This window comes from Heterodontus francisci, chromosome 5 (assembly GCF_036365525.1).
Source record: "Heterodontus francisci isolate sHetFra1 chromosome 5, sHetFra1.hap1, whole genome shotgun sequence".
NCBI lineage: Eukaryota > Metazoa > Chordata > Chondrichthyes > Heterodontiformes > Heterodontidae > Heterodontus > Heterodontus francisci.
Window position 1 is genome coordinate 81,692,806 of NC_090375.1, and position 23,855 is coordinate 81,716,660.

Sequence of the window (23,855 nt, forward strand, 5' to 3'; positions counted from 1 at the left end):
CTCAATGTCTCCTGAAGGTACCAAAAGTTGGGAAATATTTCTCTAAGCATTGACTGCCCTCCAGTATTCTTTCCAACATCCACTCTCCAGCTGAGATTAAATCATTTTACTGTAGCATGGCTGATGTCTGCTAGTGCAGCATGACTCAGAATAAACCAGGGACTCTCCTATTCTATGCTACCAGCGAATCAGTAGTGTTCACTTTTGTGAAATTAGTGAGAATAGGTTGCCGCCAAGAACTTAACGCAGGCATCTCAAGTATGACTCAGCGGCTGCAAGTACAGAAAGACATTGGGCTGAGAAATTTGTTAACTATTAGTACAAGTACATCCTTTCAGCCCACACACTGAACCAAGATTGTAAGAGGTGGTAAATGTGCCTTTATAATGCATTCAAAAGATTAAAATTCCAATGTGTTGTAGACGAGGGTTGTACAGACTTGATTTCTTAAGTAGTTGCGAACAAATAACAGGTCTTTATCCAAATTCAGACAGATCTCAAAACAGGTTGTGGCTACAAAAATCTACACAATTCACATTTTATACTTCTCCCAAGCAGTAGGTTGTAGGTTTTCCAAAATCCTGTTCCCATTGCTGGAGGAGTCTTTTTTTTTTAAAAGAAAAATTAAGGAGATATCCAATATACTAAATATATAGATTGTGGAACTTGAAGATTCTCATTAATTGAACTTCAAAAAAAGGTTCAATGGATACTGTTTCATAGTCAATGGGCAGCTTTGCAATCAGACACCCAACTGACTGTACTGCAGACAAGCAACTATAACAATGGCAGCAAACTGCTGTTTGCAATTCCTTCTGCCATGTTCAGGCCTGCCCCAATTGAAGTTTTACAGCAAGTCGCTAGCTGGCAATCAAGCAGGAACCTTAGTGGTTTTCCTTTTAACACTTAATATTGAAACCTATTGTTGTGGTGCTCTCCCACTTCCTGGCTGAAGTTAAGCCAACTCCACCCAAATCAGGAAGTGTAAATAAAATCAGTAGAGCCAGAAATAAATGCATGGGGGAAGAAGTGATTACACCAAATTCTAGTCTGTTTCAGATCCACATGATCAGATTATAATGTCATTTAAAAATTGACTCAAACTCTTCAAGTATCTACTACTAAATGAAACAACAAACATTCAAATTTCGAACTTTATTTTGTCAAAATTTTGATAACAAGGACACTCAAATCAGAACAGGATGTAAAGTATGATCAAGAATAAGGCAGAACAGATCTACACCAATCTGCATAGTCACCAGGGACACTTTGGTGCTACCTTAGGACGGAAAGCTTCTGAATAAAGTCTGTGCATTAAACTGAAATCATGTCCTTTAGATAGTGAAAAACTATCTCAAGATATATCTTACTACTCTTTCCATACCCTTTATAATTATCCACAAGTATTGCCAAATATCTGATTAGATTAGCATCTTATTGACATTTATATATTTAAGCAAATATAGCTCCGAGAATGGAAAGCCAAACACATGAAACAGCTCAGGCTCAAACCTACATATCAAGCTTACCATCACCACTATACCATGATCTCTAACCAAACCAACCTTTTATAGGACAGACCCTCATTTAGTCTAAAAAGTATACTCAATGTTTTAGTTGGACATAAACCAGGTATATATGGACTGTGTGGTATGTTTTCTCTTCAGTACTGCAAAATCACACATTAGATGACAATGAATTTTAAAAAGTGTATGTTTAAAAAACCTGAAACATCAGGAATTCTGACATGGCATTTTACTTAATGATGTCTTCCTATACTTTTGTTCCCTGCCATTAATCAAGTGTTCTGTGTCTATACTTTTGTTCCCTGCCATTAATCTTCCACTTATGCCAAATGTGTGCAAAGTATGCCAACATGACTGGAAAAATATAAATATGAAAAAAGCAATGTTTATTAGAGAGCCAAGGCATGCAATGTTCCAATAGGTATAAATTCTGCAAAGTAAAAGAACAGCAGCTTTTTTCATAGTTTACATTCCATTAGTCATCTTTGTCCTTAGCACCATGTTTCAGTATGCGGGTAAACTCAATATAGTTGAAGTTGCTCTTGCTATCAATTGGTGCTTCACGGAAAAGTTCATCCACCTCCTCATCAGTAAACCGATCCCCCATTGTCGTCAACAGATCTCTCAGGTAGTCTTCCTGGATATAGCCTGCAAAAGAGAAAAGTTGCAATAAAGGCTTCCATTGAAACTCCATTGATTCCAAGAAATGCTTCCTTGAACAGAAAAGAAACTGCACAAGAATCACAAGTGAATGGTTAGAAACAGAACTTTCTGCACACTGGTCAAAAACCTACAAGTAAAATGGACGTCAATACAACACAAGGGACCATATGTTTATAATCCAATAAGAGACAGATTGCTCCGAATGATGTTATAAAGCAATATTGTCAGAAGCTTAGATGCAGAGTATGGCAGGAAGATTTACAGTGCATATCCACAGAGATGCCAGGGCATGCAAGGTGAAAAGAAATGCTCACTCAACAGTAGGCTTTTATACTGAAAATTTAGGGTCCTGGAAAATTACAGGCACATGAAAATACAAAGATGACACTTACCCAGAATTTGCTTTAATCTTATCCCTATCCCCTTCCAAATTTTATCTTTCTCTCCCCACCTGACTGAAGGCAGATCCTTTTGCCAGTGTATAGCCTCTAAGTATTCAAAAGGTCATCCTGTACTTGAGCTCAGTGGGAGTCAGAAGGCTATGTGATTCATGATCAAATCTAAACCTCACCCCACCCAAGGCTAATCTTTGACTTGTGAATGAAGATGGGGCATGAATTCCATCCACCATGGAGATGCCGTTGACTGCAGCTGTCTGTCCAGCTCCAGGGTATTTACATGTTACAACTCGAGTTCACTCGCCACATCTCAGCCAGGGGGTTGTTTTAGACTGGAGGCCTCTGTTGGGGATGGGGCAAGGTTGCCACAGTGAGAGGATGCCAGTGACAGCAACTGCTGAGCTGCCTGAATAAAAAAGTCTTCCTAGTACTGGGCTCAGAAATTTGACCCATGAGGGCCCTTATGTTTACTTTGAAGTGGATAGATAGCCCATATAACATTCAAACTGGAAATATGCCAGGAAATAGGATGTAATTTGGATGTACCCACCCATATATAAACAGGCAAAGCTGCCAGGACTGCCCTGTGGACAGAATGAGAAACAGGAAGATGGGGCATGGGGCCAGAAGGCCTACACCCCAATATCTACATATCAGAATGCTTCAGCAGGGAAAGGGGGCTCACTGATGACAAAAACGTGTGAAAATCTACAAAGCTTCTGCCTGGTTCCAACATGCTGAGGTCAATTGTAGCAATCACTGCCCCTCCTGCAGTTTTATCACTTTCTCACCTGTTCCTTCTTCATCAAAGCATGCAAAGGCATTTCTGATTACATCTTCAGGGTCTGTCCCATTCAGTTTTTCACCAAACATGGTCAAGAACATGGTAAAGTTGATCGGCCCTGGGGCTTCATTCATCATTGCTTCTAGGTATTCATCAGTTGGGTTTTTTCCTGTAGGGAATTCAGATATTCAAAATGTTTTGCTACTTTACATTAGAAACATGGAGAGAAACAGATTTATGCATAAATTGGTGTAAGTTTACAAACTTGCACTGGAGGAAGAGGACAAAGATCAGCCAAACCTCATCCTGTCCAGGCATTGCAGTATAACAACTTACTCAGGGATGCAGAGACTAATTGGAGTATTCCATTAGCTCCTCACCTGAAATCATTAACAATACAGGAATCTTACTAATCTGCATGACTCAAATTACTCATTGGAGAAACTAAGCTCCTGGAAGAACAAAACCAAAGATTTCTATGTGGAATGCTTTGAGCACTAGCTGGATGCAATATTTGAGGGGAAAAAACGCATTGTAAACCTGATAAGTAAACCTGTGGAATGAAACAGTTATAACTTTACAACATTAGTATTGCTGAAAATAGAGAAATGCCGAAGCTTTTCATCTTGCACTCATCAGGACAATCTGCAAGAATACCAATGTAAGGGAAAATAACTTTATACTGAGGAGTGCGCTGATTGGTTGGCAAGTGAACTCTGGTAGAGACGCCGTCATGGAGAATGCACCACTCTATGGTGACTGACAGTTAATTGCCAGGCTTTGTTTGAAATTTAAACCGGGCAGCTTGACTGATTCCTCAGAGCAATGCCTTGACCAATGAACCAGCTTTCACTGTTTAGCTAGAACAGGCGCATTGTATGTAAATGTTCTGACTGCAAACAGGGCCCTGTTTAATATATGTAGCTTCCAGTAAGCGCAAATGCACCACACTGCAAGCCCTACTGAATCTTAAATTGGTTAGCATAATTCTTTGCATAATAATTTAGCAAATCTTGTCCAATTGTGGAATCACATCTAATGTTGGACACTGTTGAGTTTTGCAAGCATGGGCTGCTTGGGTACGGTCCGTACCTTGCCCATTGCCAACAGCAGAAGGGACATACATGTTTGATACGATCCACCTGTCTTATTTATTTTATTTAGAGATACAGCACTGAAAAAGGCCCTTCGGCTCACTGAGTCTGTGCCGACCAACAACCACCCATTTATACTAACCCTACAGTAATCCCATATTCCCTATCACCTCCCTACACTAGGGGCAATTTACAACGGCCAATTTACCCATCACCTGCAAGTCTTTGGATGTGGGAGGAAACCGGAGCACCCGGCGAAAACCCACGCAGACATAGGGAGAACTTGCAAACTCCGCACAGGCAGTACCCAGAATCGAACCAGAGTCCCTGGAGCTGTGAGGCTGCGGTGCTAACCACTGCGCCACTGTGCTGCCCATATGTCTTGGCAACACATGGACTATATACCTAGCATCACACTGGCATTGAAATTCATATCTCATTACTCATTTGTGATACAGGCAGGATGTCTTTTTGGCTTAACTGCAGCATCTGGTTAGTGGCGAACACCACACATAGTAGCAGTGTCAAACAGCTAGCTTCATTTGTTGGATACATTACTTTCCAAGGTACTTTGAGGTAGACTGGGCACTTTTCAGGGCCAAAAATGACAGCCTTAGGCCCATAAGTTTGCACAATATACAGTGAGAAGTGATCAGGGTAGCCATTGTCACACAGGATGTCTTTGATTTGCCCTATTTCAGCATCAAGCTTACATGGTGAACAAATGGCTTGGGCCCTATTTACGAGGTTGCCGATAAGACCAATCTTTATAGCACACGGAACTGTAAGAATCGCAACGTGTGTATTGACCAGTGAAGGTAGGTTTGCGGTAGACTGTGGTCGAGAACCCCCAAGCAGATTTCTCAACTAGTACATCAAGGAAAGGGAGCTCATCTGACTGCTCCATTTCAAAAGGTAAATTTGAGCACAGGATGGCGCTCATTAAGACATGTAAGGAAATTATTGCATGCAGCTGCAGATTGAAATATAGGAAACATATCGGAAAAATGCAAGAGGTAGGAGGTTAGGTGTCATTCCCTTAGACATTTCTCAGAACCCAAAGATGTTTGAGAGCTGGGCCTAGAGGGGATCCCATGGCAACACCATCTATTCAGGCATACACGATTATTAAATCTGAACTCAACTGCACGAGTTGCCAAATCAAGTTCAATGAATACTGTTTCACGCAATGGTGGAGGATCTAGACCACAATGATGTTTTGCTGCAGTGCAAATATCTATGGATTTCCTCAAGTGGTACACTGAATAGGCTAGCAATGTCAAATAAGCACTGAGCACATTGGACACAGCATTGCTATCGATATGCAAGCCCTGTATGGTCTTCGCAAATGTAAAGTAATCCTTTACTGTGCATGTGGAGAACTTGCTCAAAACTGATTGCAACAATTTACCCAATCATTTGGCCAATTCATGTTGTGCAGAACCAGTCAGGGATAAGATAGAGCGTAGAGGGAAATGACGTGTCTTGGGCAGTCCATACATATGTGAATGCAGCAAGCTGTGAGGATGAACCCTGTCATATATATCACCCAGCAGCTCATTACTCTTACCCAAGTCTCTATTTTCAGCAATACTCAAGTCCTGTACTACTGAACTATTTACAACTTGAAGGAAGGAGGAAGGTGGAAAGCATTGTAAAGTATCTTCATTTTTAAGTTGCCATAGTACATTTGTTATCTTTGACATACATATTTACCAGTAAAAGTAAAAACTAATTACCAAGTGAAGCCAACATGTCATGCAAATCCTCCTTATCAATGAAACCATCACGGTTCTGATCAATCATGTTGAAGGCCTCCTTGAATTCCTGAATCTGTGACTGATCAAACATTGCAAATACATTGGAGGTTGCGCGCTGAGGGCGCTTCTTGGTGGCCTTTCCCTTGGCTCTTTTGCTCGACATGGTGGCTAGGTATTGTATCTAAGAGAAAAACAGTTGAGATTACACAGAGTTCTGATGAAAGGTCATTGACCTGAATTGCTCCAGATTCTGCCAGACCCGAGTGTTTCCATCATTGCTTTTATTTTTAGATATAAATTAGGGACTTAAATTTGAACTGGAGCCAGATATTTTCCAAGTCAAAATATGCACGCTTTCCTTACTTAGAAAGTTAATATATTTGATTTAGATAGAATAAAACTGACATCTTATTTGTTAAAGAAAGAATGCCAAAAAAAGCCAACAGTTTTGCCTCCTTTCACTGAAGGAGGCACAAGGAAAGTGAGAAATGGGACAAAGTACAAGGAAGCAAATGCACACCCTGTCCCCTCAACCAGCTTTCTTTTATTTATTTTATTTATTTAGAGATACAGCACTGAAACAGACCCTTCGGCCTACCCAGTCTGTGCCGACCAACCACCCATTCATACTAATCCCCTACCGTATCCCCACCTTCCCTCAATTCCCCTACCACCTACCTATACTAGGGGTAATTTACAATGGCCAATTCACCCATCAGCTTGCAAGTCTTTGGCTGTGGGGAGGAAACCAAAGCACCCAGCAAAAACCCACGCAGTCACAGGGAGTACTTGCAAACTCCACACAAGCAGTACCCAGAATTGAACCCGGGTCGCTGAAGCGGTGAGGCTGCAGTGCTAACCACTGCACCACTGTGCTGCCCGAACTGGGGGATAGCGTGTGGCGCAAGACAAGTCTAAAAAAAAAAGCTCAAGCTTATCAGATTAGATTTATTAGGTTTGAAGTCAGTTTTGTTCTATAAATATAAAATCTGGCTTACCCAAAATTTTACTAGCACAGATGGCCTGAGATTGAAAAAGCACAAACTATCAGAAATGCAAAAACAAATTCTGGAATGTAGGAAGATGTTATGCAACCTTGGTTCTGTCCCATATTAGATTATTCAGACTTGAATAAATTATCTGGACATGAAATCTCGATCGTTCATATAGTACTTCACAACCAACACCTTGTCATTAGTTACAGGCAAACACCAGGCAACTTTCTCTGAACAAGTGTCCCAAAACTGTAAATTGCTTCTCATGTATAGCTGGTCTGATGTTAACAGCACTGAAAAAACAAGGTGTGGGTGGGTGGGGAGAAAGGCCCCACTCATCAGAAGCAGTATCTATAGAAATGGTATTTTCTGCATATGCTTTAGGTATGAGTTTAACCACTAGTTGTACAACCATCAGCCACACAAGCAGCTTTGTATTACTGGCCTGTTCAGACTTAGCAAGTCGGGCCAGCTCTAGTTACAACAGCCAGTTTTGAAGCATCTGAAGAAAGTGGATACAGGAATTACAACATAACAGCTGCAAGAGCAGGCGCAATAGCCAATAAAAGCATTAAATTCTTCATGCACACCTTATTACTAGAGGAAGGCCTACTACCTGCCCAGCTCAGCCTCCTAGTAGCAAGAAAATTAAATGCATGCAGATTTCAACACAATTTTGGTTCCACAGTATATTTCTACACTTAACATTAATAGCTGGCACTATCAAAGCTATAACTTGGAGTGAAGAGGAGCTTCCCATGTATTGCAGTTTACCCATCCTCAGGCAGAACAGAGTATGAACACTTAATACTCATTTAAACGAAGCTAAAGCAAGACTAAATCTTAAAGCAAGTTTTATCTAAAGAAATGTATGCTGTAGAATATAGTCTTACTCTAGAATCTGCCGGAAAGTAAAATCTTAGTTGGCCTTACATCAAGTAGCTTTAAAAGTAGCATTAAAGATACAATGTTTTGGCTTAATAGTAGAAACTGTTCTTTGCCAAAGAAAAGCAAAAAGCTTCACTATGTGAAGCAATCACAGCTGAGTTGAAGTAACTGAAAAAGGGAGAATATGTAAGCTAACAAAAACAGACTGTAAAAGCTTCAATATGTACACAAAAAGGAAACGTCTGGCTAAGACAAATGTGGGTCAATTACAGGCAGAGTCAGGAGAATTTATAATAGGGAATAGAAAAATGGCAGAGAAGTTAAATGATTACTTTGTCTGTCTTCAATGAGAAAGATACAAGAAATCTCCCAGAACTAAAGATCCAAGGGATTAGGGAGGAGAACGAGGAATTAAAGGAAATTAGTATTTATAAGACTGTTGTATTGGAGAAATTAATGGGGCTGAAGGTTGAGAAGTCCCCAAGACTGGATATTACACCCCAGAGTGCTGAAAGAGGTCTATGGAGATAGTGGATGCACTGGTGATCTTCCAAAATTCTAGAGATGCTAGAATCTATTCGAAAAGGATGTGATAAATGGACACTTGGATAATAACAATTTGATTGGGCATAGTCAACATGTGAGCCTGGAGTTTTGAGGATGTTACCAACTATTGATAAAAGGGGAGTCGGTGGACATGGTATACTTGGATTTTCAGAAGGCTTTTGATAAAGGTCCCCCACAGGAGGTTAGTTAGCAAAATTAAATCACATGGGATAGGAAGGAATATACTGGCATGGATTAAGAATTGGTTAACAGGCAGAAACCAGACAGTAGGAATAAACAGGTCATTCTTGCGTTGGCAGGCTGTGATGAGTGGAGTACCTGAGGGATCAGTGCTTAGGCCCCAGCTGTTCACAATATATAGGATTTGGATGTGGGGACCAAATGGAATATTTCCAAGTTCACGGATGACAAAACTAGATGTGTGTGTGTTGAGGAAGATGCAAGGTGGCTTGAAGGGGATTTGGATAGACTTAGCAAGTGGGAAAGAACGTGGCAGATGGAATGTCATGTGGAAAAATGTGAGCTTATCCATTTTGGTATGAGGCACAAACGTGCAAAATATTTAAATAAGATTAGAAAGTGTAGATGTAGAAAAGGGACCTGGGTATCAGTAAGTCACTGAAAGCCAACATGTAGGTGCAGCAAGGAATTAAAGGTGGCTAATGGTATGTTAGGCTTCATCACAAGAGGATGCGAGTACAGGAGTAGTGAAGTCTTGCTTCAATTGTATCTTTTCTTTTGGGCCTCCTTATCTCGAGAGACAATGGATACGCGCCTGGAGGTGGTCAGTGGTTTGTGAAGCAGCGCCCGGAGTGGCTATAAAGGCCAATTCTAGAGTGACAGGCTTTTCCACAGGTGCTGCAGAGAAATTTGTTTGTCGGGGCTGTTGCACAGTTGGCTCTCCCCTTGCGCCTCTGTCTTTTTTCCTGCCAACTACTAAGTCTCTTCGACTCACCACATTTTAGCCCCGTCTTTATGGCTGCCCGCCAGCTCTGGCGAACGCTGGCAACTGACTCCCACGACTTGTGATCAATGTCACAGGATTTCATGTCGCGTTTGCAGACGTCTTTAAAGCGGAGACATGGACAGCCAGTGGGTCTGATACCAGTGGCGAGCTCGCTGTACAATGTGTCTTTGGGAATCCTGCCATCTTCCATGCGGCTCACATGGCCAAGCCATCTCAAGCGCCGCTGACTCAGTAGTGTGTACAAGCTGGGGATGTTGGCCGCCTCGAGGACTTCTGTGTTGGAGATACGGTCCTGCCACCTGATGCCAAGTATTCTCCGGAGGCAGCGAAGATGGAATGAATTGAGACGTCGCTCTTGGCTGACATACGTTGTCCAGGCCTCGCTGCCATAGAGCAAGGTACTGAGGACACAGGCCTGATACACTCGGACTTTTGTGTTCCATGTCAGTGCGCCATTTTCCCACACTCTCTTGGCCAGTCTGGACATAGCAGTGGAAGCCTTTCCCATGCACTTGTTGATTTCTGCATCTAGAGACAGGTTACTGGTGATAGTTGAGCCTAGGTAGGTGAACTCTTGAACCACTTCCAGAGCGTGGTCACCAATATTGATGGATGGAGCATTTCTGACATCCTGCCCCATGATGTTTGTTTTCTTGAGGCTGATGGTTAGGCCAAATTCATTGCAGGCAGCCGCAAACCTGTCGATGAGACTCTGCAGGCACTCTTCAGTGTGAGATGTTAAAGCAGCATCGTCAGCAAAGAGGAGTTCCCTGATGAGGACTTTCCGTACTTTGGACTTCGCTCTTAGACGGGCAAGGTTGAACAACCTGCCCCCTGATCTTGTGTGGAGGAAAATTCCTTGTTCAGGAGGACTTTAACGCATGTGAAAGCAGCAGGGAGAAGAAAATCCCAAAAAGTGTGGGTGCGAGAACACAGCCCTGTTTCACGCCACTCAGGATAGGAAAGGGCTCTGAGGAGGAGCCACCATGTTGAATTGCGCCTTTCATATTGTCATGGAATGAGGTGATGATACTTAGTAGCTTTGGTGGGCATCCAAGCTTTTCTAGTAGTCTGAAGAGACCACGTCTGCTGACGAGGTCAGAGGCTTTGGTGAGATCAATGAAAGCAATGTAGAGGGGCATCTGTTGTTCACGGCATTTCTCCTGTATCTGACGAAGGGAGAACAGCATGTCACCGGTCGATCTCTCTGCACGAAAGCCACACTGTGCCTCAGGGTAGACGCGCTCGGAGTCTAGGAGTACATGAGTAGTGAAGTCTTGCTTCAATTGTATAGAACCTTGGTTAGACCACACCTGGAGTACTGCGTACAGTTTTGGTCCCCTTACCTTAGGAAGGATATTGCCATAGAGGGAGTGCAACCAAGGTTCCCCAGACTTGTTCCTGGGATGACAGGACTGTCCTAAGATAGATAGATTGGGGAAACTGGGCCTGTATTCTCTAGAGTTTCGAAGAATGAGAAGCGATCTCTGAAACTTACAAAATGCTTAACTGCATTTACCCTTTTAAAGATGTTTCCCCTGGTTAGGGAGTCTAGAACCAGGGGACACAATTTGAAAATAAGGGGGAAGCCACTTAGGACAGAGATGAGGAGAAATGTCTTTACTCAGAGGGTTGTGAATCTTTGGAATTCTCTCCCCCAGAGGGCTGTAATTGAGTATGTTTAAAGCAGAGATTGACAGATTACTAAATACCAATGACAAAAGGATATGGGGATAGTGTGGGAAAAAGGCATTGAAGTGGATGATCAGCCATGATTGTATTAATGGCAGGGCAGCCTCGATGGGCTGAATGGCCTGCTCCTGTTCCCATGCTCCTATGTTAAAGATGGATTCCAATGTATAAATGATGTACATTGCCACTTCTATTTTATGTAGAATTTACCAGAGTTGAAATTGTCATGGTGCTATACTAGGAAAGACACTCAGAAGAAAACCAGAACTGAACACAAATCTGATTAACTACATGATGTTTACAACACAAGACTATTTGGCTGATCCTATCAGCTGGCCCTCTGCTAAAGTTAATTCTACTGCTAATAAAACCCACAGTCTCAACTTCTGATTCAAATATTTATCTAATTTTCCCAAAAACATGCAATTGTTCTGGAATCAGCTTTTCAATTAAAAAGCAATGTTCCTACAAGATGAAAAATACATTTGTATGAAAAGGATAAAACTTGCTTTTATATAAAACTTTCAAACGTTTTATATAGCATTTGATTAATTTTCATAGATTTGCTGTGGCATTTTGCAGCCAATTAATTGCCTATGAAATTCAGTAATCAGTTTCATCACTGTATGAAACAGCAAATTCAGAGCAAATTGGGAGGGGGGGGGGGGGGGGGGGGGGCGCAGCAACAGGTAATTAGAGTTGAGACCACAACCAGATCAGCCATGATTTTATTGAATGGCAGAGCAGGCTCAAAGGGCTGAATGGCCTACTCCTAGGTCCTATGTTCCAAAGGTCGCACAATTAGAGAAAATGAACAAGTGGTGGGATTAATGTTGGCCAGACATTAGGCAAATTTGTTCAATGAATAGTACCAACTAATCTTTATATCTTTACATATGATACAGTACCTTGATTTGTTTATTCAAAAATTGCAGCACTCCCTCAAAACTGCCAGCTTGGATTCTGTGCTCAAGTCCTAAAGTGGAGCTAGAGTCCACAACCTTTTGGTTGTGGGATATTACTAGCATCGACCCAAGATTTGCCAGTTTACTTCTTCCACTAAAAATATCCCACTTCTACTTTAAAAAAAGGCCACGAGGTAGAACTCAGTAGCCAGTATGTTTTTTCCAAGTAAACTCTTATAAGCTATGAAACAGCAAGCAATTAGGAAGATTTGAATGCATGTTTTACTGAGTCTAATAAACACGGGCATAGAGTACAAGAGTAAGGAAGTTATGATAAGCCTATCTAAAATACTGGTTCGGCCTCAACTGGAGAACTGCATCTAGTTCTGTACACCACACTTCAGAATGTGACGAGTGCTGAGAAGATTCATGAAAATGAATCCAGCGATGAGATGCTGCGTATGTTCCCTTAAAGAGATTAAGAGGACATTTGATAGAGATGTTCAAAGCCATGAGGGTTCTGTATAGACTAGAAAGAAACTTCCCATTGGCAAAAGGATGCAGAACCAGTGGACTCTGATTTGGTGAGACATGATTTTTTTTTTTTTTAAATGCAGCGAGTGGTTAGGATCTGGAATGCACTGCCTGAGTGAGATGGAGGCAGATTCAATTGTGGCTTTCAAAGGAGACTTGGATAATTATCTGAAGAGAAAACTTGCAGGGCTACAGGAAAAAGGCAGCACAGTGGGAGTAGGCAAGTTGCTTTTGGAGAGCGAGCAGACAACAGATTGGTTACAGCCTTCTGTGCTGTAACCAATCCATGATCTTGTACTGTCACAACATCTGTAGACATTGAAACAAGTGGAAAACCCAACTGATTTTATTCACTCTTTCTAGCCTGGGGAAGGCCAACTGTAGCATGCAAGACATCAGCTAACAAGCATTCCATGGTTAATGCCAACAGGAAAATATCTTCCACCAAATGGCCTGCAGAGATCATTGTCCAAATATTAAAATCTACATCAATTACTTCTCAACCAGAAAACTCCCTTTGAAAGTGGTTTGCTGTGTACATTACCTATGTTACAGTCATTGAAGTACTTTTGAAGTGTAGTCACACAGGAAATACAGCAATTTGCAAGTAGAGAATAAAATAAATGACCAGATAATCTGTTTTAGTGATGTTAGTGGAGGGATCATTGGTCAGGACACCAGGGAGAGGACTCTGCCATGCAAAAGTACAGATCTTTTACATTGACCAATGGGATGAAAACTGCTTAGCTTAACATCTTATCTATTAAATGGCAGACATCTTCCAGTGAAGCACTCCCTCACTAAACTGAACAGTCACCTTGACTGAACATTAGTAGTACTATTTCTGGAGCCAGAGTCAATGGGACAAGGATGACCAAAGTCTAAGTTTCACCTGGAAAAAAAAAATCAGGAAGTTAACTAAAGCTAATCAAAAGCAACACTAAAAACGGTCTACAATAAGATTTGCACTAGTACTAAAAATCAATTCCAATTCCCATGTTGCAAACTATGCCTATTTTATTTATTGCATTGATCTAGTGGTTATGGTCATGAGGTTTTTTCAAATGGTTCATACAGCAGTAAGTGTCAAGATTGCAGGGTATATGGATTGAGTAAGGATTAAACAAAATTGCAAAACTGGAGACATATTGCATTTTTCAAATTCCTTTTTATTTCTGCTGGATCAAAAACTTGCCATAAAGCAGAGCACAAAAAAAGATAAGCTACCTATGAACGAGTGACCAAGCCAAAAGCTCTTTTCCAGAGAAGGTATTCATTTTCACTTTGCTACTCCAAACTATATTATTGATCAACTAACACCATCTATTTCTTAAATGACAATGTTACCAAATAGGCATCTGTTGAGAACTGGAAGGTACATGACAACTAATAAAGTTAGAAATGCTATAAAAGTGCAAGCATGTCATTGCACACTGGGTTCAGTGGAAGGTATGTTAAGATTGGCATTGTCAAAGCTTTTGGCAGAAGACTGATCTCTGGAACAGGCACTTGCAAGTAAGCCTATTTACTAGGTCCCAAGGGCATAGGAAAACAAATGAAGTTAAATTCTTCAGTTTTGAGATCCTTCCTCCTAGTCTAGATTGACATTTCAGTGCTATAGTGAACATTGAGTATTGCTGAAAATAGAGACATATCAAAGCTTTTCGGCTTGCACTCATTAGGACAATATGCAAGAATGACCAATGTAAGGTCAAACATACCACAAGAGGAGAATGCTGATTGGTTGAGGCATTGCCATGGAGAATGCTACGGTTTGCAGTGACTGAGTTAATTGCCAAGCCTTTTGAAATTTAAACCAGGTAGCTTGACTGATTGCTCAGGCCAATGCCTTGACCAATGAGCCAGCGAATGGCTGTCACATTTTGTTCAGCTGAAACAGGCGCAATGTTTGTGCATATTCTGTTTGCAAAGAACAGGGCCATGTGTATAAATATATGTAGCTCCCAGTAGGCGTAAATGTGCCACACTGCCAGCCCAACTGTATCTTAAATTGGTTATCAGCATAATTCTTGTAGACTGGATTTAGAAAATGTTGTCCAATCACAATCTAATGTTCGACACTTGAGTTTTGCAAACATGGGCTGGTTAGTACAGTCTGTACCTTGCCCGTTGCAAACAGAAGGGACATGTTTGATATGATCCGCCAGTACTTCTAAACAACTACAGCGAAGACTTGAAGTTGCATCATTTGAATGAAAGCAAATGGGCCAGATTTAATCTTTCAACTGGCTGAAAAGATTCCATGGCAAATGAGTTAAGAGCAGAAAGGTTCTCTTGTCCAAACATTTATCCCTCAACCATTAACTGATTTCTCAATTGTTATGAGATATCTTGCTTTACACAACCAGCTGCTGTCTTAGATTGCAAATACATCTCCACTCAAAGCAAACTTGCTCTTTTACCTCCCCCTTCAACACCAATTAAGAGCTTGGGTCAGTTACCATTAGACCACTCCTTTACATTTAAAAAGGATTCTCATTTAACAAATTAATTGCAGTCACTATTTCCATTCAAAATCAGATCGCAATCTGCTTCTAGATCTGTCGATGCCAGGTGTAGTCAGAGTAGGAAGTGTGACCCAGGTCAATTTGCCTAATTTTTCTTGGAAACACTGACCCATGTGATCCAACTATAGTTACAACCTTTGTGTGTATATTGGAGACCTTTAACAGTCTACTTCCTAATTTTCTAACTGTCTCAGTAACAGTGGAAAAAAATTAATCTGGCAGCAGAAACTGAAATTGGCAGCCTAGGGAACTGGGAAATAGAGCAGACATGCAAAAAATAAGCTATACAGAGAATGAGAGAAATAGGGATTCTGGGTGATTATAGTACCATGCTAGAGATAATTTACAGTTTATATGAACAAAATATACAATGACTAATTTTTACATACAAGCTTGGCAAGCGTTACAGGCCAACACAGCCAAGCTCAAAGTTGTCTTCACCCACTGCTCACATTTCTGAGTTCGCTTGATACAAACATTAAGTCATAACCTTGGCTACTGTTCTTCCAGTTGGAGAAATGTTAAGGCATAACAACCAGTTTCAAAAGACCTTCCCTTTCATATTAAGCCACTGAATTACAGTGTTCAGCTCCATTCACAACTCCCAGTCATGAAGCAGACCATACCAGCCTACATCTAGGTAGGAGCTGACAAGTACATGTAACATTCACACTGAAGTGCCAGGCAATGAGCAAGGCAGTCTAACCGTCTCATAGGTTGGCAGCACCATTGCTGAACTCCACCATCATGGACCAGAAGCTAAACTGGACTAGCCACAATACATGCAGAGCAGGGGCTGGGTACCTGACTCATGAGGGCATCTGCACAATTTAACTAATTAGAAACGTGGTGGAATGCTCACCACTTGCCTGAACATGTTCAACTGCAACACTCAAATCTTACAACATCCAGGACAGTTGTCTTGATCTGTACCTCTGCCACTAAACTCAAAATTCACCATCCGTGCAATGTGTCTGCTGTATATTGTGTATATAAAAGGATGCACTGCAGTAATTCAAGCTTACTTTAACACTTTTAGCTGTACAACTTCTGCTGCAAAGAGCAGCAAGATCACCTTCAAGTGCTCAAAGAACATTACATATTGACTTGGGAGAATACCATTCCTTCATTATGAGGGCTAAATTCTGAATTTCTGTAGCGGTCACCATTGTGTGAGCACCATCACGAGCACTGCAACAGTTCAACACAACAGCACACCACCACGGTAGGGCAACTTGGGACAAATGTCAGTACCGTCCATAGAACAAAGCCATTTTGAAAACTGCTTAACCTACAAGAGGAATAAAGCCTGGATGTTCCCAATAAAGCAAATACATTAATCTATTGAGCCAGAGATGGAGTACAGCAAAATTTAGTTATGCTCGTGATCAGTTTGTAGGATGACACTTATTGTTAACACCTTAAGTGAGCAAATCTGGATAAATTAATTTCATCCAAAACTCATGTATCCAAGTCCTGTTCAGCACCCAAAGCCAATGACCTACACTGCTTCTCAGTTGGACAATAGCTCTATTTTAAAATTGTTAAACCGGTTTTCAAAACCCCTCCATGCCTTGCCCTCCTCTCCCCTATCTCTAACCTGCTCCAGATATACAACCTTCGAGATCTACACTCCTCCAATTCTGGTCTCTTCTACCTTCAATTTTAAATGCTGCACTTCCAGCTGCATAGGCCCTAGAATTGCCTCCATAAACTTCTCCCTCTTTCCTCCTTTTAGATACTCCATAAAGCCTACTTCTGACCAAGTTTTCAATCACTTGTCTTAACAGCAACCTTAGAGTACAAGCTATAAAAGGAGCTCTAAGAACTTGCAGGTCAACTGCTACTTGCTGATTCATGTGCTCTTGTGGCCCACTCTCAATGATTTGCAAACAATGAACCAGCTTACAACAGCTTTCCAGAATTTGGCATCAGAATTATCCTGAAGACGATAGCGCTACTCTTCCACCGAGCTTAGGGCAAGGATTACACCCCAACCAGCATGATTGGTGAGCCGACATTTCAGACAGTGAACAAGTTCCCAGCTGGCTAGCACCCTGTCTAGACAAGTCTATATCTGTACAAGAGCATTGTGCAGGACTGGTATAGCCTGCTTAAATTTTGGCAAACTCAGAGCTGCTCTGCAGCACAAGAGGCATCAGCCTGTAGACTAAGTTGAAAGACTTCAGGGCTGTTATTCCAAAAAACCTGCTTTATGCCTGTGAAACAAGACAATACTTGCACACCACATTAACAGAATTACTTCACCCAAGCCGCCTCAGACAACCAATGACGAGACAAGATCTTTGTCACTGAAACTATAAAAAAATGCTGCATAGGTGCTGGGATGAAGGAGGCTCGGCTAAATTGGTAGGATCATGTGATGTTAAATTTTGCTGGCAACAGTAAAACATTGAGGTGCTTCAATGTTAAAGGTGCAATCTAATACAAGTTGTTTGCCCAAAAATCAAAAACAATCATGCAATTTGGACTAGCGGCACACAGGATCTGCTGAGTAATTGATAATCAGCATTGGTGACAGTTTGACATTTTGTCAGCAGCTCAACTAGCTTTAGATGATGCACAGATGGGATGTTGGAGAAAGAGAAAACAATTCTGTGGAAAAAAAGGGCATTTGGTTTTGAGGTTTAATTTTATAATATTGTTAATTTTATGAAGTATTACATTCTCCAAGGGGAGATTCAAGAAAACTTGCATTTGTGACATACTGGAGTGGTGGGGTTTTATTAGTTGTGCAGTACACCATTGAGCTAGTTGTTGGTTTTGATTTCCTGCTTGAGCAGTGAAAATATGAAGGGGCTTTAAATCAAGACAACTGCACATGTCTCCAATATTTTAGAGATACAGCAATGAAACAGGCCCTTCGGCCCACCGAGTCTGTGCCGACCAACCACCCATTTATACTAATCCTACATTAATCCCATATTCCTACCACATACCCACCTTCCCTCAAATCCCATACCTATACTAGGGACAATTTATAATGGCCAATTTACCTATCAACCTGCAAGTCTTTGGCTGTGGGAGGAAACCGGAGCACCCGGCAAAAACCCACAAGGTCACAGGGAGAACTTGCAAACTTTGCACAGGCAGTACCCAGAATCGAACGCGGGTCGCTGGAGCGGTGAGGCTGCGGTGCTAACCACTGCGCCGCTCCCCAAAAAACTATTACTTCATTACAAATCATGAAGTAATTTAACTCAACATAAAGGTCAACTGGAGTAATTGCTTCCCTCCACCACCACCTCCCCACCACCACCCCCCCCCCCCCCCCCACCCCGCCAACAGCTGCTTTGGCTTCATTTTATATTTGTTGTGGACTTCCAGAAGAATCTTCCCCCCGCCACTCAAACAAGCGTGTTAAACTAAAGTTCTGGCTACATTATACCATTTGTCGAGGCAAGTCCCTGCAGATACCAACCAACGAATGCTGAATTTTGAATGAAGAAACTTACAGGATTTACAACAACTTGTTTGAACAGTTATTTAAAACTGTAAGTAGACTTTTCAATTAACAATACAATGTCTGTAACTGAAAGGATTCTCTAGTATTTTGGAGAGCAGTGAAGAAATTAAAGCCACATTTATGGCAGGGTTTAATTTATGTCCTTCATGATTCTGCCACACTATTCTTTTAAACTTCAGACTTAAAAAGGGATTTTTTGTTTGTTGCAGATTACATAGCGTGTCACATCACAAGGGGGGGGATGGAAAAAGTTAAGCAAGCATACAGAACTCCAAGACATGCAATTATTTAAGCGAGTCAAGCTCATAACCTGCATTTATCGGACCCAAAGGGTGAAAAACACAAGGACAGAAGTTTTAGCTTTAAAACAGCACAATTTTCACTTTTCTACCATTTCTTGAACATTTTAAATCCCAAATAAAGCATGCACATCAGCACTGTGATAGGTATGCAAAATAGTATTAGAACATAGTTCATATTTCTACACCACATGCTTTGCATGCCCATTAATTCAAATCAAGTCTAAACTCATCACTTCCCTCCTTTCAATGCTGTAAAGGTTCACATTTCTCCCATTACCCAGTTGCTTCTCCTAATTCAAGTTACTTCTGCTCTCTTCACTTCCCCAATGCAGAACCACCAGATTCACAAAACTCATTGGATGCAAATATGCCCAAAGTATGCCCTTAGTCAGAAACCAAACAAGTTGTAATGAGTATTAAAACATGTTAAGAATGATTATTAAATACCAAGGAACGATCTAACATTTTCACTGGTAGAAAAGGGATGCAGTTTCAACTTCATAAACCTGAATAAATTCAAAAATTCTAGTCATGTTGTAAGAGTCATACAGCACAGGACGACATTCAGCCCATCGTGTAAATGCTGACTCAGCATAGCACTGCATACATTTAAGTATATATCCAATTCCGTATAGAAAGGGCTGTTAAATTTGTTTTCACTGTCCTTGTAGGCAGTGCCTTCATTGTGCTTTGTGCTGCCAAATGTTTTCTGCTAAAGCTGCCATCCTAGTGACTGAAGGTTCTCAGAAACATTATACTCAAACATTCTCATGAGTATCTAATACCCATCATCCTAATTTAAATGTGAACACATCCTGGAAGAATCACTATGCGTAATGCCAAACTTTTCCAGCAGCGACATATAATTTGCTGTATTGGCTCAGTTTCTTTTCTAGTCCTCTGTACTGGACAAAAATCTGGCTATTAAATATTCTATCTGCCAGCTTATAGATATAGTTAGCAAATCCACTCAAACAGTTAATGCAAGTTCACAACATTTTTACATTCAAATACAAGACCATAAAGTTTAAGTACCCTGTATCACATTTCCACAAAATTAGAATAAAGCCAAGTAATCCCTCTAACTGGTAACCACATACAGAATTGAAGACTGCAACTACAATCCAAGAGCATTAGAAAAGGATAAACTTTGACACACTCAAACCACCCCAAAGTCATTTTCTCACCCCCTCCTTAAAGACAGATTCTCAGCTGGGCACTTGTAAGTCTTCAGTGCCTCATCAAAGTGGTCATTTTTCAAAAAAGAGACTGGAAAGTAAATGTTAGCAAATGATTTAACTATCGCTCAACTGACATCAGCTAACTGCACTGACTAAAAAACACCAATGCAGCCAAAGTTCATTCTTATGTTAATCAAACACACAAAACACCCATAAACAGACACAAATAGCATAGAGTACAGCAAGTAGCCATGGTACAGTATAATCAAGAGACAGCAATTTACAGCACAGAAGGGGCCATTTGGCATATCGAGGCCATGCCAGCTTATGTTAATTTGAAGTTGGTATTCATATTTCAAATGAATAAAAACTTTCACTGTTTGCTAAAAAGGATACAGAACAATGCTAGTACTGGTTTGAAACATGGGTCAGGAATTTCCATAGAGCTGCTCCTGTTCCACCACTATTACATTGCTGCAAGTGCACTGGAAAAACCATTTGGCATCCAAATGGATTTGCAGTGAAGTTGCAGTGATCGGTCAGCAACAACTCCAAGGAAATACCAGCTTGATCAGGTAGTTTACAAACTCCAACACCAGGAGACAAGGGAATTTCTCTTTTCATTAGAAGTTCTCTCTCCAGCATGTTAGCCGTACTCTCGGAAAGGGCACATGGAATTTCCTCGTGTAACTGGCCCAGTAACTAGCCAGACAGCTATCATTAACATTTTTGTGCCAACCTTAGTTACTGCTTCAGCACTATCTACAGCAGTGAGGCTTCCCCTGTCCCCTTACAATAATTAAAATTGCACATTCTAATGTAGGTAGAATTCAAGAAATAGCCAAACAAATTTGGATTTGTAAAGCATATCACCACATTTAAGTGGTGGCACAGTGGCGCAGTGGTTAGCACCGCAGCCTCACAGCTCCAGCGACCCGGGTTCAATTCTGGGTACTGCCTGTGTGGAGTTTGCAAGTTCTCCCTGTGTCTGCGTGGGTTTCCTCCGGTTTCCTCCCACATGCCAAAAGACTTGCGGGTTGATAGGTTAATTGGCCATTATAAATTGCCCCTAGTGTAGGTAGGTGGTAGGGAATATGGGATTACTGTAGGGTTAGTATAAATGGGTGGTTGATGGTCGGCATAGACTCGGTGGGCCGAAGGGCCTGTTTCAGTGCTGTATCTCTAAAAGAAAAAGTGCTTTGGTAGAGCATATGCACAGTTATAGACATATTCAGCAGATACGACCTTAGAAAGGCCCCAAAAACAGCAAATAGGCTGACAGATGTGTGTAATAAGAGTTCTTGATGCCCAAAACTCATGGAGCTCCATGGGATTTTTACTTCACTTAAAACAAACTGACCAGGCCTGGAATTAAAGCATATAAGCAAAAGACAGCAACTAGCTTTTAAGTAGCATCTTTGATGCCAGAAAAGCAACACAAGGCACTGCACAGAACCATAATCAAAAACGAACACCAAGCCCAGGGAGGAGCAATGAAAGCTCAGTGAAAGGTGATATTTAAGTACGGTCTTGGAGAGAATGAGGGAGATATTTGGGGACAAAATTCTATGGCTTCGGGCCGAAAGTCAAAAGCAGATGCCAACTGTCAGGTGTGGAGAATACACAAGAGGCCAGAATTATACAGAGAGTTGAGGTTTATAGGGTTTGAGAATGTTAGGCATAGGAAAAAGACTGGAGATTTGAAGTGACCATTTTACATTCATTTGGGATGAACAGCCAACGTAGGACAAAGAGGCTACACCTTCAACAATGCTACCTTTTGTAGTACCGTCAACCAGGATTATAACAGCAGTACCAATAAATACCAAAATTCATTCCAGGCACAGTTATTGCTTTTGTAAACAGTAGACAATAAAAACTTGAATTTACATAGAATCTTCCACAACCTAAGGGCATCCCAAAGCACTTTACAGCCAATGAAGTGCAGAGGCTGGGAATCCTGCAGTCAGTAACTCACCTCCTGACTCCCCAAAGCCTGTCCACAATCTTCAATGCAAAAGTCAGGAGTGCATTGGAATACTCACGATTTGCCTGGTTGAGTGCAGCTCCAACATTCAAGAAACTCACCACCATCCAGGACAAAGCACCCCATCTACCACCTTAAACATTTACACCCCCTGGCACAGTGTATACCATATATAAGATGCATTGCAGCAACTCAAAACCTCTTCAACAGAACATTCCAAATCCATGACCGCTACCAAGAACAAGGGCAGTAGATACATGGCAACACCACCTGCAAGATCCCCTCCAAGCCACACACCACCCTGACTTGGAACTATATCACCATTCCTTCACTTAATACCTACACTAGATAGACTGCAGCAATTCAAGGCAGCAACACAGAACCACCTTCTCCAGCACAACTAGGCATAAGTAACAGACACTGGCCTTGCCAGCACTTATCCCACAAAATAAACTTTTGAAGTATCAATGCAGGTAACAATGTAAAACTGGCAACACTCTAGGCAAGACAGCAGTATTTGGCTCTTTAGGCAACCTGAAACAGCTGCATACCATAATTTCTACATAGCAAATTTCAGCCTTATCCATCATTTAAGATATCTTACATATTTGCAATCATGTCTGAAAACAGTCACCCAAACATTTAAGTTTTCAAACACCAAAATTAGAGATAAATTAACATTGCAGCAGTCTGCTGGCACTTCAATTAGTTTTTTCAAATATCGTTCCTACGTTGTACGAAATGACAGCCCCTCCCAGAATACAATGTAATGGCGTCGTTGCAGCAGGAAATACCAATTTGCAGAATAGCTTAAAATCTTCATTAAGTTACGACACCCACCTTCGTAATAAAAAAATTACACAGGTTAGAAAATACAACCTGGTTAAGACCTACATTGCAACGCCAGGCCAATGTTTGTAGGCCAAGTGTGATATAACTGACTTGAGCACCGACCGGTTAACGGTAGCCCTTTCTGCAACGATTCCTTCCCTGGGCCTCGCACTGCCCGCCGCAACGCTCCATCCACAGGCTTCCAGCGAGGCCTCGCTCCCTCCCCGCACTCACAGCCCAGCTACCACCGCGCTTCTACTGCGTCACAAGCCGGCACCTCCAGCTTTCAGTCACCATGGGGAAAACGGCGAGAGCCGACGACTTACCTGACAAACACAGAACACTGCAAAACTCAGATACTCTTCGACCCGATTAACGCCACCGCCCCACTTCCCTGATAACTATCAACCCCCCGGGCAACCGCCGGAAATAAACCCAACCTCTTTCATCACATACCCCTCTCGAAAAGAGGGGGGAATCACTTACATAAAGACGGCTCAAACAGAATGATACTGTACCAGAGGCCGATTCCTACATGAAAGAATATTGGTTATGATATAATTATTTCACTGTACACGCTTTTAAAGTGTTATAATTAATGGCGCCGTTTGGTTTTTGACAAATGTTACAGATTACCCCCCCACCTAGTTCTGTCACTATTGAAAGTGGTACAGTCGATGACGGACCGGTTCCACATTCCTTTGGTATCACGTGTGCGCTATGGAGTGCGCGACATACCCTTATAAGGCGGTGGAGAGGAGGATTT

The 23,855-nt window shown here is 41.5% G+C and overlaps 1 protein-coding gene across 1 annotated transcript; it reads right to left on the reverse strand.

The window, feature by feature from the left end:
- Window positions 1-1,140: 1,140 nt before the first annotated feature.
- On the reverse strand, window positions 1,141-23,525 carry LOC137369937 (myosin regulatory light chain 2, smooth muscle minor isoform). Its single transcript, XM_068031697.1, has 4 exons — window positions 23,416-23,525; window positions 6,205-6,406; window positions 3,379-3,540; window positions 1,141-2,174 (listed from the first exon to the last, which is right to left on the reverse strand). The coding sequence occupies exons 2-4, from the start codon at window positions 6,386-6,388 to the stop codon at window positions 2,002-2,004; spliced, it is 519 nt and encodes a 172-aa protein (XP_067887798.1). The 5' UTR covers window positions 6,389-6,406; window positions 23,416-23,525; the 3' UTR covers window positions 1,141-2,001.
- Window positions 23,526-23,855: the final 330 nt, after the last annotated feature.

Bases quoted from the DNA above. Each gene is read 5' to 3' on its own strand.
- LOC137369937 (XM_068031697.1), bottom strand. From the start codon at position 6,388: ATGTCGAGCAAAAGAGCCAAGGGAAAGGCCACCAAGAAGCGCCCTCAG. The intron at 3,541-6,204 runs GTAATTAGTTTT...AATTCCCTACAG, and splicing joins TGACATGTTGGCTTCACTTG to GAAAAAACCCAACTGATGAA. The intron at 2,175-3,378 runs GTGAGAAAGTGA...TCTCTTTTGCAG, and splicing joins CTTTGATGAAGAAGGAACAG to GCTATATCCAGGAAGACTAC.